The sequence below is a fragment of the Poecile atricapillus genome, chromosome 1, assembly GCF_030490865.1.
Source record: "Poecile atricapillus isolate bPoeAtr1 chromosome 1, bPoeAtr1.hap1, whole genome shotgun sequence".
Classification (NCBI taxonomy): domain Eukaryota; kingdom Metazoa; phylum Chordata; class Aves; order Passeriformes; family Paridae; genus Poecile; species Poecile atricapillus.
Genome location: NC_081249.1, coordinates 69168407 through 69184708, shown reverse-complemented (window position 1 = coordinate 69184708; position 16302 = coordinate 69168407). Strand labels below are relative to the sequence as shown.

General features: G+C 40.2%; 1 protein-coding gene across 1 annotated transcript; it reads right to left on the bottom strand.

The window, feature by feature from the left end:
* Positions 1-1558: 1558 nt before the first annotated feature.
* Positions 1559-15383, bottom strand: SLC46A3 (solute carrier family 46 member 3). The gene is made up of 5 exons (XM_058829588.1): positions 13873-15383; positions 7847-8716; positions 7358-7441; positions 5753-5909; positions 1559-4117 (listed from the first exon to the last, which is right to left on the bottom strand). Exons 1-5 carry the CDS (start codon positions 14066-14068, stop codon positions 4030-4032), a joined length of 1395 nt encoding a protein of 464 aa, XP_058685571.1. The 5' UTR covers positions 14069-15383; the 3' UTR covers positions 1559-4029.
* Positions 15384-16302: the final 919 nt, after the last annotated feature.

The window sequence follows — 16302 nt, the reverse complement described above, 5'->3', positions numbered from 1 at the left end:
CTTTCCACCACAGCAAACATCCCTTTGTGCTTTTCATTGGGCTTTCAGCTACTGCAAATTCCCTATCCATGTGGGCCAAAGTCTCTAGCTTCTGTCCTGTAAACTTTATAGTGCTTTTATGTGTAAAACATTGCAATTTTGGAAACATTAAGATGATAGTATGACTCACTTTAGTGGTGGTCTTATTTAGTTTTATATTTAAACTTACTTCATTTAAGAAGTGAAGCTTCTAAAATTGTCTTGCACTTGAGACTTGTAAAGGTTAGAGGCTTGTGCTATGCAGTACAAGCTGTTTAATTTATTTGGGTTTTTTTCCTTAGGGAAGTTAAACAGAGGACCAGTAAATTGAACATGCAAGTGTAGACCTACTCCCATTTTTGTTTTCTACAGCTGTCCTCATCCTTCTGTGAGCTGATAGACTTTATTAAATATCAGAGTTGGCTGCTGTTTTATAATTGACAAGTTCCTCTGCAGTTTCATGTAAAGCAAAACTACTGTTGTTGTAAAGCAAGCTTGGGGTTCAGTAGGCTTTGTACTGCTCAAGGCTCAGGCCAGAAAAGCTGAGGGATTGCATTGCCAAGTCTGGGACAAGTTAAAGGTGCCGGCATGGATTTTTAGGAGGTCTGCCATCTTACCAGTGCTGTTCAAGAAAATGGAGCCATCCAACAATTGGGCACAGTTACAGCTCCCCACTTCAGTGTATTGAGCTGTTTGGCCATTCCTAGTGTTGGCTGAAAGATAGATGCTGTTACATTTGAGCATGACTACATTAAGACAATTTACTAGAGTTTCTAATTAGTGTAGTGTAAAACCAGAAGCAGATTAGGAGGCTGCATGCAATTTCTAGGTGGTTTTGTTCAATGATTAGTATGCTTTGTAATAATCTTGAGTGAGATCAAGCCACATTCAGAGCCAGGGAGTTGCATTGTTCATTATGTCTGTAAGGAAGCTAATCCTAGGGGTTAGCCAGGCTGGAAAGCAAATACTATGTGTAAGAGAGAATTGTGAGAATTTATGCTGTTAGAAGAGAAATGGGAGTCAAGCAGGACCGAAGCAAAAAACTTTTGAGGTAAAAAGGAAGGGTTACATTTTCTCAGTGTTGCAGGGGGTTGGGCTGTGGAGTGGGCTTCCTGCCCCAGCCCATTCTTCCCATTTTGTATAAGCCTCCTTCTGTAAAGCAGGTACTGCATGGAGAAACCCACAGAGGTGGCTAAGTGGGGTGTGCTGGGCACGAGCTGGGACAGATCTGGCCTGGGTAAGGGGAGGTGCAGCACAAGCTTCCACCATGACTTCTTGCAGGTAGCAGTGCTGTCCCTACTCTGCAACTCCCTTCCTCCTCTTGGTGCCGATGTTCTGGGCAGCATCCTTTCCCCTCCCCGGCTGCAGGAGAGAAGCACAAGCACATCAGTATATCTTCCTGCTCTGCTGTTTGTTTATGACCATAAAAAGTAGATGATACCATAGTCCTGCTCCTGTGTACACCAACAATATCAGTCATGCCAGTGGCCATTTGTCAAAACAAAATTTAAAAGCACAAGAACTACATATGCAACAGAGATAAAAAAAACCAAGCTTTATTATTATTATGTCAAAATAATTTGTATTTATACACAAATAAAGAAATTATAAACGTAGAACATTTTGCTTTAATAATCTGAGGGGTATTAGTACTTGGTTTCTCAGCTTGCACTGTGGAAGGCATTTTAAAAACACAGTTCATATCCTCCATGCTGTTTTGACCTAAATTCCTAGCCTAAATGCTCCATCTACCAGAAGCATTTTGCAAACAGCACGTACTTTGTGCAGTTAAATCATAACAAAGCTATTCCTGAGGTGTATGTGCTTGTTCTCAGCTGGACTGACACAGCACCACTGTGGAGTGGCTCGCTTTGTTGTAACCTTCCCAGTGCTAGAAAAGGTGTCCACTGAAGAAGAGCAAGTGAAGGTACACACCCCTTCTCCATTTGCTTTTTTATTTCCAGGCAGTTTTGTGTGAAATAGTTAATTCCATAAAGCCTTACATAACTGCATAATGAAGAGGCAAGGAAGACAATGTAATGTTTGTGCTAAAATCCTTTACATCAGTGTTTTCTTAATCTCTCTACAAGTACTCATTATGTTTTGGACCCACTGGTTATTGTAGAACTCGGCTCATGTTTCCAGCAAGTTGGCAGTAGCTTGGGCACCTCGAAGGCATTAAGCAGTTTTATTTTCTGGCTCGTGTCTAAACTGCTGAGAGAGAGCTAATGATATTTAATTGCCAACATCACTCTTGGAAGTTCAGGACAGAAGTGGAAGAGCTGGCTAGAGGTTAGCACATTACATAAATGTCTCTGTTTTCACCTGTGATGAGCAGGTAGTGGTCTCTTGAATATTGTAAGCTCTCCCTTTAACTTAGTTGAACCTTCTTCCAACCTTCTCTGTGACCATGATACATAACTTGGAAAGAATGAAATAATTCAGTTATAAAGGATCTATAAAAGTATCATCATTATTTGGTATTACTGTTTTTTGGTGGAGTACCACTGAGAAGTTCTGCATGAGTCTCTGTTCATAGGATGGGTATCAGTGGCTGCATGCAGCTCATCGACTATACAGCACATGGTATTGCCTGTCTGCAGTTTTATCCTATGGTGTGTGCATGTGAAGTCATTGTAGATGCTTTTGTAGAGGTTTCATTCCCTAAATGGCAACCACTTTTTTTTTTTTTTTTTTTTTTTTTTTTGCCTAATCTGTTTTGGGGGAAAAGAGTCATACACAACTTTGAGAGATCAGAACAGTATTGGCTGTCAAACTCTTAGCAAAATCAACAGATGGGAATGGTCCTTAATATGGTGTTACATTCACACTTCTGCTGTGCTGTGCATTCCAGAACCTAATACTCAGGATAATTTCTACTTAAAGTTCTTAAGGGAAAAGGTGAGGAGTCAGTGCTGAAATGGATTCCTAGGTTTGGCAGTCTCACCAGTTTGCACTGGGGCCCTGGGCATGTCACTTGTCCTCTGTTAATTTCTCTTTATGCAACAAAGAGGATAGTATCTACTATGTCAGGATGTTTTGGATATCATTTGTAAAGTGCTTTGAAGATTAGAAGTGCTGTTCAAGTGTTCATAAATCATGTTGCATTCATTGCAAGATGATTAGATTCATGATTCTAATTTCATCACCTCATTTCAGGGCTGTTAAAAAAATAAAGATCTACAGATAAGAATGCTATCACAGCTTTTTGCTAAAAGAAATATTTAAGCTTAACTAGAAAACAAGAAATATCTCTGGGACAAAAAAGAGATGTCTGTACGCAGTCCTTAATATATGGAAAATTATAAATGTGCAATATGGCCTCTGCAAAATGTAGGTTTAGCTGAACTTCACACTCCGCAAGATGGAAATTTTCTGACAGTTCTGTGTGAAAATCCATTTCAAGAACTAAGTCACAGGCAAGGGTCCACACATCTTATGTTAAACTTACACAAACACTCTGCTAGCTGCAGTAAGTGAACTTACAGCAGGTGTGAGTACTGCCTCCAGTTTGTTTTCTGAAAAGAACTAGTTTTTAGTTTAGTAATTTTCGACAGTTTGGGGGCTTCACTGTTAAGACAGGGCTTTCAAGATGTACACAGTGGGCCACATCCTCAGCTGGCACAAGCTGCAATGACTTCAGCAGAATTGCCAGTGTCCTCTGTGCTGCTAAGCTTATCTCTGTCACCCATCTTAGAGTGATACAAGATGTATCACAATCCACAGCTGACATTCTCAAACTTGAGAAAGGGTAAGTGGAAAAAGTATCATCCTACCTTATTTTTTCCTTCATGCTGAAGCAGCATTAATCTCAATTGCCAGCCTATTTCCATAGTTAAGAGCTAGCTTTAGTCAAGTGCTAAAAAGAGACTGGGTATTGAGTGGTACCAATTTAGTGCTTATTGCTGCAGGGCCACTTGGAGATTGTGTTATCTCTGTGGTTTCTGTGTGACATAACGATCTGTGCCACTGCATGTCAGATTAGAAATCCCGAGTATGTGCATCCTTTGTTCAACTATCAGCACTCTCTATGCTGGATACTTCTTCAGGTACCAGCAGAGCCAAGTCCTCCCCATTCCAGCTTGTGCACAGAAGCCAGCTGTAAAACAAAGATAAGACAGGTATCTTTAGCAGAGATAGTTCAGTGTAGCAGGCTGATTCAGCACCAACAAACACACAGCATAGCTCTGTGGCACAAAGCTGATGATGTCTTAGTGAACAAAAGCAATGACACTATTTATTTGCCCTAATTACAGAAATCAGACAATATCATTACTGCTGCCTTTGAGCACAGTACTAAACTACTCTGCCTGTTACAGACTGGAATAGCTACCCTTTCTGCTCTCCAGCTGTAACACTGCATGGCACTCTAAAAAGAAAGGTGCAGAGAAAAGTTATTCAGAGGATCAGATATCTGAAACTAATGACAGAAGGTAAACAAAAACAACTTTCAGAAATTTATGGTATGATGTACTACAGAACTGATTGCAAGATGGACTGATGGTGAATATCTGTTCTTTTCTGCAGTAGAGTTTGCTTTCTTAATAGACACTTCCTCAATTTAACTGAAGATAATATTTAATAGAACAGTACTTACTGTACCTTTGTTAATATAACTAAATTTCTCAATTACTTTATTACTTTAATGGAAAGTATTCTACTCACACACACACAAAACCCCTTTGCTTCAATTCCCTCAGGTCTAAGACCCATCACTACCTTAAATTACCATTAGTATAGTTTACCTGTAAAGACTGTGTGAAGAATTATACTGAAGCAGGAATAGACTTGAAATTATGTGAAATATTCTGAATCTACAGCATTATCACTGATTTAAGATTTAAATCTTAAAATGCAGCTGATGCATAGATAAATGGTGACTAAGGTGAAGTCTAAGTATTAGGATAATATATACAATATATTATATATTATAATATAATATATATTATATATATATTATATATACAATAATAATATATACTCCAGCCAGAGTTCCACCCTCTTAAGAAAAACATCTTTTCCCCCAACTGTAAATCTATCTAATGAAAACTGATTCTTCTGTCATTTCGATTTTTGTTTCAGCATCCTAAAAAGAAGTAATTTATACTGTAAATAATGTAAAGTGATCTTTGCTTTATGAGTACTCATGAATGGTATTTCACTGTCCATATTACTAGATGGTCACTATATATGATTAGATACAACTTCTACAGAAGCCTATTTTTTAAAAGTGTAGAGGTTTATTCTTTTGGGCTTTAAAATCTTTTACAGGTTTTAATGGCACTGGGTCACAAGGTACCCATGACCAAAGACCAGGACAGATAGTTCTCCGTTAAACCCAGTGGGTGACTGCCACGTTTACAACCCTCATTAGCATCTAGAAGAGCTCAGATTGCAAAATTAAGCTCATGCCTTTCAGGTGGTCTGTGGGTAAGGCTTTCCTGGAAGAAAAACCACGTAAGAATCTCAAACCAAGGGAAGGTACACATGCAGTCAAGGGTATGGTGTATCCCACTGGCAGTACATTCAGGATAGGCTTCAGTTTGGGGGAAATTCACAGCACAGAGCTGAGGGAAGGTGGCTGGACCAGGGACAAGGTGTTAAGCTAGAGCCACTACAGCACACTAGCAGATAGGAAAGTTTGAGAACTACTGCACTAAACTATTCAGCTTCAATTCATGTCAAAATAGGAATTACTGGGAAAGGCAGAAGAACTCTCCTGATCCATACTTACCACAGGACAGACAGTGGAATTAGACAAAGGCCTGCTGATAGGAGGAAGCTAAAGCCTGAAAACCATGCAACAGTAGTTGCATAGAGAATATTAAAAACTGAAATTGACATAGTGCCGGTCACAACTTCTAAACAGGCAATACAAGCAAACACAGCACCTGCCAAAAAAAAATGGGTGAATTACAAACAAAACAAAATAAAGTCTCTTTAAAGTACTGAAGTTTTTAAACATGGTTAAAAAGATTTATCTGTTGACAGTATTTTTGCAAGTATGCAAGTTACAAGCACTAGAGGATCAAACTTTGCTATGGACATGTCTTTTGTGGCAACTTCTACAAAATGCTAGTTCTTTTAAATGAAAAAAAAACCAACAAATAAACAACAGATTTTGTTGATGAAAACTATTTTTATTATTATTCTGTCACCATGCCTACTTTCTTGCATTTGCTTATCACATGAAGTTTAACCTGTTCATCCTCACTAACCATGTTTTGCACATCTCCATTCTTTACCCCTTCCAGTTCTCTTCTTCATTCTTACTTTTCCCTTTCTCGTTTCTTCCTTCTCTAATCTTTACTTTTATATATGGAAAAGACTGATTCAACAAGGACTGCTGGTTCAGCTTAAAACCACTGCCTTCTCATTTTTGAAAAGAAACAAGCACCATTTTTTTGTACAGAACTATCCTTTGAGGTGGCAATCTATCCCATCCGTGTCTTGTGGAACACATTTTCCCAAGCTGCATTCATAGTCCCAGGACCATAACCAAAATCACACAAGGTAAGCAGAAAAGGATGACAAGAGGCAACCTGACTCCCACATCAAACTACTCAAGTAGCCAAAGCCCTGAGGAATGCCAAGAAACTCAATACCAGAGGTGTATTTTAGCACAGCTAGTACAAAGAGATCTTTGTTTTAGTGTGTGAAGATTAATCTTTTAAAAAATAAATCAGCTCAGGAATATATTTCTAGAAAATATATATTTCCCAAAATCTAGAAAATACACACCCCCCAAAAGCAAAATATGGGATAATAGAGCCATATTTTGAGGCCGGACATGCTTTTTTCTGTGTTCCATAAGGAAAGGATTTTGAGAAGTATTATGTTACATTTCTTGGGACATATTTAGAAGCCACAGGCCTGAAGTTGGGTTTCTGCTCCATAGCTGAGGATCCAAGTCTAATTGTTTCCAAATGCTGTGAAGATTGACCACCTACTGCTTACCTTTCTAAATTAGTGAGAAATTGACTAAATAACAGAAACATCTTCGTCTGCATGCCAAAATCTTGTGCATATAGAAGCCCTTGTGAAATCACACTTGCATAAATCTTGAGCATTCTTCTGCTTCAAGGTTCCCATGGTCTTTAATTTTAGAACAGTATTTTGTTTGAGAGTTGAAACTTGCAATAGTTTTTAACACAATGTTGTTTATATTAAATTCAGAACCAGGAGCCATTAATGTCAAGATACAGGCTCATATTATACACAACTTGAAAAAAAGCAATCTTAAAATACCAATACAGATCTGTTTGTTTAAAGGTAATCTTCGTGCATCTCTGTTCTGAAGCACCATATTTTTTTATTGTCTAAAAACAATTCTACTTACCCTGTTCACCAGGGAGAACAACTTTTGACAGCATGGATCGGAGAACAGGAATAGGCATAAAGCAGAACAAAGATGGCACTCTCACTGTAAAGCAGGCATGAGACATTGAAGTAATTTAATTTTACAAATATATTGCACCTGTATTAGTTATATACTTCTGAAGACTTAGTTCCTCAAACAGTAAAAGGCAACATAAAAGTTACACTAGATGTTCACTGAGACACAATTATCTAAGAACAGAGAAATTAATAAATCAAATATATTTCTACATCACTAAAACCTAATCATAAGCAAGTAATTCCATTGTTTCTCCACACAGTTCAACTTTTAATCAAATCCTAGATCAGTCTGATCAACCATTTATATTTTACCTCTCTATGACCCTTTCAAGGTGGTATGTTCAATATCCAACACCCACATTCACTAGAGATAACATAGCAGTACTTTCATATACATTGTTGACCGTGGAACAACTGATTCTGAACTCACCTAAAAACATGAGCAGGGTAGTTTTGGCAAAGGCAGCCATGATCATTCCTCCAATGTAAGAAAACATCCCAATGAAGACAATATAAATGTCTTTGAGACATTTGGAAAATAAGTAAACTCCTAAAAAGCTGGTCAGCGAGACAGAAGTGAATGCAGCTGCTCCGTATCCAATGTATACTTCATTCCAGCAGAGCGGCTCATCCAGTTCATACAGTGTAAAAAGTGAACTCCCACCCAGCAGAGTAAACAAGTAAGTCATAAATGTAAAAAGTAACACGATTATTAAAATTCTCTTTTTATAAGGGGCAGTTTTAAAAAGCATGTACACTCCAGAAAATGTCTCCCTAAGAAGTTCTTTCCAGGATACTGGTGCTTCATGCTGGAATTGAGATACACCTATAGTATCTTCAAGAAAAAATACAATATAGATGATATTAATGACATGGAGCAGAGATGCTATCACAAATGTCCATGCAAAGCCTATTCCTCTCAGAAAGTAGCCAGATGACAGACCTGCCAATCCAGATACAACTCCAAAAATCAAATCCACTACAGCTATTCGTGTTGTTTTCTGCTTCTCATCATGACACTCCTCTGCTATGTAAGCAAAGCCTCCTCCAAGGAAAGTTGCTATACTTCCAAACAGTCCAGTAATAAATGCGACTGCAAATAGGACAGAGAGTGACAAGGAAAAATATGATATTGCAGTGAAGCTAATACCAGAAATCAAAGCTCCCATTGATGGTAAAACTAAAGACCTTTTGTGTCCCTGGCGATCCCCATTAGCTACAATGACAAAGGCAACTGTAAGGCTGGGAATGGCCCTAGTTAAGTCCAATTGCATATTAAAAACAGAGGCTTTTTCTTGAACTTCCTGCAAAGAGAAAATAAAAAGAATTGTAAATACTATAGTACACTGAGGAAAAAGACCTGTAACAATATTACATACATAAATATTAGTATGCAATATAATGAGTATCACTGTACATGTTTATAGATTATAAATGATACTATTATAAAACATAATACATGCAATGTAGTTTTATAATATTATATGATGTTACCATATATTAGTCAATAATAAAATATGTTGCAAATTCAAATTTTGTAATTCGATCTTCAATATTCTTCAAATGTTCCCTGTTACATTTTAACCCAAATCTTAATGCTCGAGACACAGTCTTACTTATACTGTTGACAAAGTTTCAATGCAGACAAGAGAACAATCCTTTTGAACATGCATTTACAAGATCTGCAAGTATTGTTACTGCAAGTATCTCCTTCAATACAGGGTATGGCAATAGGGCACTGGCCTATTTTATTGCTGCTCAGAAATCAGTAGTAAGCCAGTCATCGATTAAGGGACACACCCCATACTCCCTCCTCACAGGAGATCATTTTTCCTCCCAGAGAATTCTACTGAGGGGGTTACAACAAACAATTCATGGACTGGAGCACACTATGCAGGTAAACAGGTCATGATTCACTCTAACATCCCACTGTGCAATCTTACTACTGTTACTACTACAAACAACAGTAACAACCAAAAATGTGAAATACAGCTTTAAATATTATACTGACTCACAAGTATGTGAATTAATGGATTTTGCAAACACTGTAAAGTTCTGGGTTCAGAAATTGTCCAGATCAGTGATGCCTCTACAGGTACACCACAGCAGGTATTCACATAAGGAAGAGCAGCTAACACTATAAACTGTAAACACCCATTACAGGGAAAATTTCAGAGTTCTTTTTAACAGAAGTAAAAAAATCAAATGTAACTGAAAAACAACAGAGCATGAATAGCTGTTAGAAAAAAAAAGAACTGAATAATTAAATTAAATTTTAATTCAATTTAATTTAGTTTTATTTAAAAACTAAAGAACATTTAATTTAAAAAAAAAAAAATGTTACAAAGCCAGCTGCTAAAGGACACTCATCAGTCTAATTCAGATCTTGTTTTTAATGCATAGATGCAGACCTGACACGAGAGCAGCCACAACAGCCATTTCAAGCACAACCACCTGACAGAAGAACCACCTGATCAGACAGCAGGGGAAAAGGAAGCAACTTTATTCATACAAACCCTTTATACTAACTAAGATAAAGTTTCAGATGCAAAGAGTAAAGTCATGCTGAAGGTCTTCTTGGAGTTTTCTGAGGCATAACACTGACTTGGGTGGGTATTGTGCTCTTCAATCAGCAACAGGTAGAGGTGTGCAAGTCTGCCCACACCGTTCTCAGCCTGTATTCAAGCCATCCATACTCCACGTTTCAGGTGCCTCCTCTGTAGCTAACATAATCCTGACTGAGTGCATCCATGATGAAAAAACCCTAAAACTTACAGGAATGTACTTTGGGCAATTTTGAAAGCTGCTGAATGCGTTATAAATTCATATTTATATTTACAAGCAGAGACCATGAGTTTTTAGTTCAGTCTCTTCCTTGCTTATAAGAACCAGGTTTTGTTACAAGACAAAAATTTAACTGATCCTGGGGTTCTTAAGGAAATCCTTCAAGATGCCCAGCACTCCAAAGTCTTTTGCTCCCTCCCCTTATGGTGTCTGACTGCCTTAGCATTCATGACATCCAGTCCACTGGCCAGCAGTGCTGTTGCCCTGGAAGGGTCAAAACCATGAAGACTGAGCTTACTGAGATGGAAAATGTTATTCTGATCTTTAAACTCCTCTGCTGCTGACAAAGAGAACTCTATATAGTTGAAGACATTGCTTCTTTACTAGGATTGTCTTTTTCAAAGACATGAGCATCAAACAAACACTACTACATTAAAAATAAAATTAAATGTTAATATGTATAATCTCAATCCACTTTAACCACACAATACAAAGATTATTGCCAGACCATAATGGAATGTAGATCTGCAAGAATGAAAAAAACCCAAAACTTGCATGTCCCTGTTTTGGAAAAAGTTGTGCAACAGAAAAAACAGGGCTACACATCCAGGTACCGCACATGACCACGAACTTACTGAGATAAAACACTTGATGTCTGCTGAAAAGAAGACTACAGACATAAGTACAGGGAAAATCCATTAAGAGTGTAAGGCATGCAACTTCCCCACTCTATGGTTTTATAAAGCCAAAGAAAAAGAATATGGAAAATGATAGGTCAAACCTTCAGCTGCCTTAGAATCACATAACACCATTAAATAATCAATGGAGCTACATATATTTGAAGAGAAAGGTCTAAGTTTTTTAATCTGCAAATTCCCTCTGCTCTGAAAAATTACTCACAGTGGACAGAAATAGATATTAAAATCACCTATTTCAAAATTAAAAGAACAAAAATGAAGAAGCAAGTAACTTTAAAGTTAAGAAGCAAGTAACTATATAAGGGTTAAATTAAGAGAGAAGTGTAGCACCTGAGACTGAACAATATAAAGAACATGATAAACTCACAGGCTCATAAGATAAAATATTACTGAGTAGCAAGGAGAAAGGAATGGATTGTATAATAAATCAATGGGATGATAAATAATGTTTAGTGATTAATAATATAGCTCTTTCTGAGATAATAAATAAAGGATTATCCAAGGCAGTGATCAGTGCTTCAGTTTATACTCAAATTGCCTTTAAACTCACTTTATTATAATTTTTCAAATTGTAAAAAATAATTAATCTAAATTTTGCAAAGACCATTTTGAATTATATTCTACCTCCACAGGCTCCAAGTGATTTTTGTCTTCAATTTCCTTTTACATTTTGCTTTGAAATAGGTGAAATTAGAATAAAGCTTCTTCATTCTCAGAACATAAGGACTTACACTAAATTAACTGTTAAGAGAGATGTTCTTTTAAACATTAATGCCAAACAGGGCCTTACAGCAAAAGTTACAACATCTATAAACCTAATTCAGTTAGGAAGATCTTGGAAAATCTGGAACACCTACTTCAGACTTCCTCGCCAAAGGGTTTGGAATTAAGCTACTGGCTCTACTCTTTGGCCCATACACAGGACTATTACTCAGCACAGAGGCCCATTTGCACTTAAATTAATGCATGTTTTGAACACTTAAATTGTTATGCTATGGTAACTAGTGTGGTATAAAAATGCACCAAGGCATCCAGACAAGAGTGTAATTGTTTAAAAGCTCATGCTCTACTGGCAATTGCTGAAATGCAGGGAATGGAAATTTGGCAGGAAAGGGAAACTAAGAAGTTCTGTTGGCCATTATTCAACTGCTGTCTTGAATAACTCTTGTTCTCAAATACCAAATTAACTATAATTTGTAAACAAAAGACCTGTAAAGTGTGAATGTGCCATCATATCAGAGATGCTATCTGAACTTCAGCTGAAATTAAGCATTCAGCTTCAGTGTTTTGCGAAAAGAAAGTCTTAGTCTTGAACCATAAGTGATGGCAATTTGAAAATCAGGTTTAATTTGAAGGGGTTGTGAAGTGCAAAGATCTATTTGAAATGTAGATTTCTTGATGGCCTTTGCAATTAGAATTGTATGCTTAGAGAAAATGGCCAGACACAGCATCAAGTGGGGAGCTAATACTGAAGAAAATACTTTTTGGGAGTAACACAAGCATTCCTCCAACAATGACTGGGAATTGCCTCCATGGGTCAGCCCAGACCATGGACCAAAATTCTAGCGACCTTTTTACTTTCACATTCTTTCTACTAAGACCAGCTTCTGTCACATGACAAAGAACATGTGCCATACTAAAATTCCTGAATTATTTCTTTGATCACCTTCTTTGAAAGCATGTACCATTAACATTCTCCTTTTATATATGGCAAATGAGGCAGATAAGCTCAGGTGTTCGGTCTTGCACATATGCAGTACATCAAAGATTCAAATATGGGATGTGAACAAAAATTTTCAAGTACCATCTTTTCAGCAGTGTAAGGGAATGTTAGTTGTTTCTGTAACCCAAACTTCTGTGTAATTTATTCGGTGAATCATTTACTTTTCTGACCCTACAGTGGTTTCATCTTTTACTTTATCCGACCCATCTACCAGTTGTTGTTGACAAGTATGGCTCTATTGCACCTCTTCTGAAAATATGTTCCCTCTGCTATTCGCGTGTTAGACACAGAAATCATGTGGCCACTGAGTGTGCCAGAGCGGTGTACTGCTTCAGAAAAAACCCCAACATTCAAAAAGCAACAACCCTGAAACAAGAGATGAGCTTTCTGTTGAATCAGTGCCCCACTCAAATCCAAACCATAACCTGTAACTGCAGAACTGTGAGATAAAACACATGGGGTGAGGGGGAAAAGGAAATGGAGAATGACCATCTCTTCTGCTGGCAGCTCACAGTTAGCTCCGTTTAAGCGTAGCATTACAACTGCACTGGAAGTGCAATGGAAGAGGTACTAGTTGAAAACTAGCTATCCAGCAGACTGAACTATGGAAAAGTGCTAAAAATGTACTGACCACGAGAGCCTGTCTTCTTGATGTCCCTGTATTCCAACAAGGCAGACTAGTACTCGGAACGGCAAGCCATCAACTGTATTTGATCATGCAAAGATCAGTTAATCTTTTTTCACTTTTTAAAACCACTTTTTTTTTTTTTTTTTAATTTTCATCTCCCCTGTTCCTCGTTCTTGTAATTCCTCTGAAATACATGCATTTTAAGTTAGATGCTATTCCTGGAAATTACAGGGCATTTGCCAGGCTTCACACGGTTACAAAGGACAGTAGGAGCCACAGAGACAACGGGCGGCTCACAGACACTACAATGGTCGTGGGAGGAGCCTCCAGTCGTACCCGCGGTAATGTCAGCCCAATGCTAATTCTGTCCACATTCTCTCAGACGGTTTTCAGCTTCCGCGAAAATACCAATTTGTCTCAGTATCTTCCTGGAGACAAATCTTTCCTTAAAGCACTATCACTACCCACAGCATAACATTAGAGCGAGGAGACAGCGAAGCGAGAGCACGTTACAAAACTACGGCTTTCCGGACAATTAAAGGTTAAGGTTATAAAACAGGTTATTCTGAGGCAGCACCTCCTGGCTGCAAGTTTATTTACAAGCATTATTCCTCCCCCGCCACTTGCCTTCTGTTTGATATAAGCCGGGCTGCTCTTATTCTGCTCGCAGTGACTGACATTGTCGTCGCTCACGAAAGTGGAGTTGTACTCCTGCTCCCACAGCCGCCGGTAGATGAACTGCTGCACCAGCGGGCTCGTCAGGGAAGACGCAAAAATGTAGATGAAAATGACGGGCTCCACGCACAGAACCTTCCTCATTTCTGGCTCTGGGCTTCGAACCCTGCGGCAGAAAGCAAACCGCAAGCGCTCCCGCGGTGAAAGCGGAGCAGCCGAGCTGTCAGCCCCATGCGCGGGGGAAAGCTCCCCCAGCCCCGCCGGGCTCGTCCCGCAGCTCCGTGACACCGGGGGGCGGGACGGGGCTGGCCGCGTCCCTCCGCGGAGGTGTGTCCCCCGCCCTCCGTCACCGCCTCTCGGCCGCTGCCGCCGACAGGACGAGGCCGGGTGCCGCCATCTCGGCCCGGGGTCCCTACGGGCCCGCCGGTGTCACCGCCGCGGGGCCTGTCCCCTGCTGCCAGAGGTCGGGACACATGGGCACCTCGGCGAGTGCAGCACTGCGCTCACGCAGCGAGCATCTGCGCGGTCAGCGGCATCGCTTAGCCCGGCCTGCAGCAAAGCCGGCCCCGGCCGGAGAGGAACCACGGCTCCTCCGTGCTGCCGTGCGCTCCGCTCCCAGCTGGCACAGCTTAGAGCTTTTATTATAGCTGCTCCCCTTCCCACTGCTCTCGGCTCGTCAGCGTGTGTAAAAACAACGTTTATTAGCCACCAGCTGGTCTGTCTTTAATAGAACCATAGAGCTGTACGGGTTGGATAAGACCGCTAATATCACGAAGTCTAACCATTAACCCTGCGCTGGCAGGAAGAGATAGATCTCGCTGTCTCTGGGTCTGGCACAGCTGGTGCCGAGTGTCAGGGGAAAGGCCTCGTGTCCCTGTTGGAACAGCTGCTGCATTTCCACTGAAGGGCTGTGCTGGTGCCGAGCCGCGGTTGTGAGGTTTGGATCCGGCCTCTGCCCACCCTGCTGTGCACAGCACACACACTGCTCTGCGCTGGCCTCCCTAGACAGCACCGAGTAATGATTCTGGCCTTGTCACAGGTGCGGCGTACCAAGGAGAGGTGACAGAGCTGGGGAGCCCCAAAGGACCGCCTTTCAGTTTTAAATACTGATTCTCCATTACAAGTACTGCAAAAAGTCCCTTTTGCCAAAAGCACATCAGAACTCCAAGGTTTCCCTGATGTATTTGCTCTTAAAATAAGAAGGGCGGTTCAGAAACTTCATGAAAACTGAGTTCCTTGATAAAGTGATTTGAAGACAGATTAGCCTTATCATGGGTCATATGATCTTGAGTAATATTCACTGCCATGTGGCATGTCATTCAGTCCCAAATTTAAGGACAACACTGGCTTGTCAAGTGCCTCCCAGCATAGGATCAACCCAGCCTACAAGCTCAGTGGCCTTGATCATTTACTTTGGTCTAGCATATAGGCTTGCTCACAGAGGCATACAGGCAGACTGATTCAAATAAAGTGCTACTCTGGCATGAGATCAGCTTGTAAAGAGTGGTGTCCTTCTCAGCTCTCCAAGTCCAAAGTCTGACTCATCCTGTGACAGCATTTTGTTTGTCACAAGGTAAAGCCAAAACAATCATGTGAGGCTGCTAGGTGAGAGGGGCTGTTCAGGTCATTTATTCAGCTGTTAACATTTATTTGAGCAGGGTGAAGAAAGGATTTTAAGCCTGTTGGAACTTTCTTTTGTTCCACGGAGGGATATTGTCCAGAGGCCCATTAAGTTTCTTGCCAGATCCAGCTGTGCTGAAGAGCCTGTCACTTTTGAAGGAACACAAGTGTCTGAGTGCAGTCCAGGTTGCTGGCCAAACGTTTTAATGCCCAGTTCCTTCAGGACAGCCTTCCCAGTGCCAAAGAGTGCAGCTGTGGATCTGTGTTCTGAAGAGGTCCTCTGCTTCTCTCTTCCTAGTAACTGTGTTTAAGTTCAGGCTTGGGTTTAGAGAGCCAAGTGCCTCCAGCAAAGCTGTGATCTCACCGGTGCTGAAGGCAAAGCTGCAGCCTGAGCTGGTCACCTCAGAGCACCTTTTTACCTCTGTGCAACAGCTCAAAGCCTGTTCATGAATATCTTCCAGTGCTGACACAGCATTTTCCCCTCAGGCGGGTGCATTGGAAGAGACATGGCCCTCATTTGTTTCCAGTCCCTCCCACTGCAGGGGGAGCTAAGCAATAGATATGATTGGACTTTTAAGATCAGACTTAACTGGGTGATGCTTATTCTTTGAAGCTGAGCACTTTTTCCAAACAGCACAATACGTGGCAAGTTACCTTCCTCTCTCTCCTGCCACCAGTATTCACACTGGCCTGAATTTGAGTGATATGCCCAGGAACAAACTTCACAAAGGTCACAGGCATGTGGTGGCTGCAGCTCT

Bases quoted from the DNA above. Each gene is read 5' to 3' on its own strand.
- SLC46A3 (XM_058829588.1), bottom strand. From the start codon at position 14,068: ATGAGGAAGGTTCTGTGCGTGGAGCCCGTCATTTTCATCTACATTTTT. The intron at 7,442-7,846 runs GTGAGTTCAGAA...CCTGCTTTACAG, and splicing joins TACCCTGCTCATGTTTTTAG to TGAGAGTGCCATCTTTGTTC. The intron at 4,118-5,752 runs GTAAGTATGGAT...TTTGTTTTACAG, and splicing joins ATTCCACTGTCTGTCCTGTG to CTGGCTTCTGTGCACAAGCT.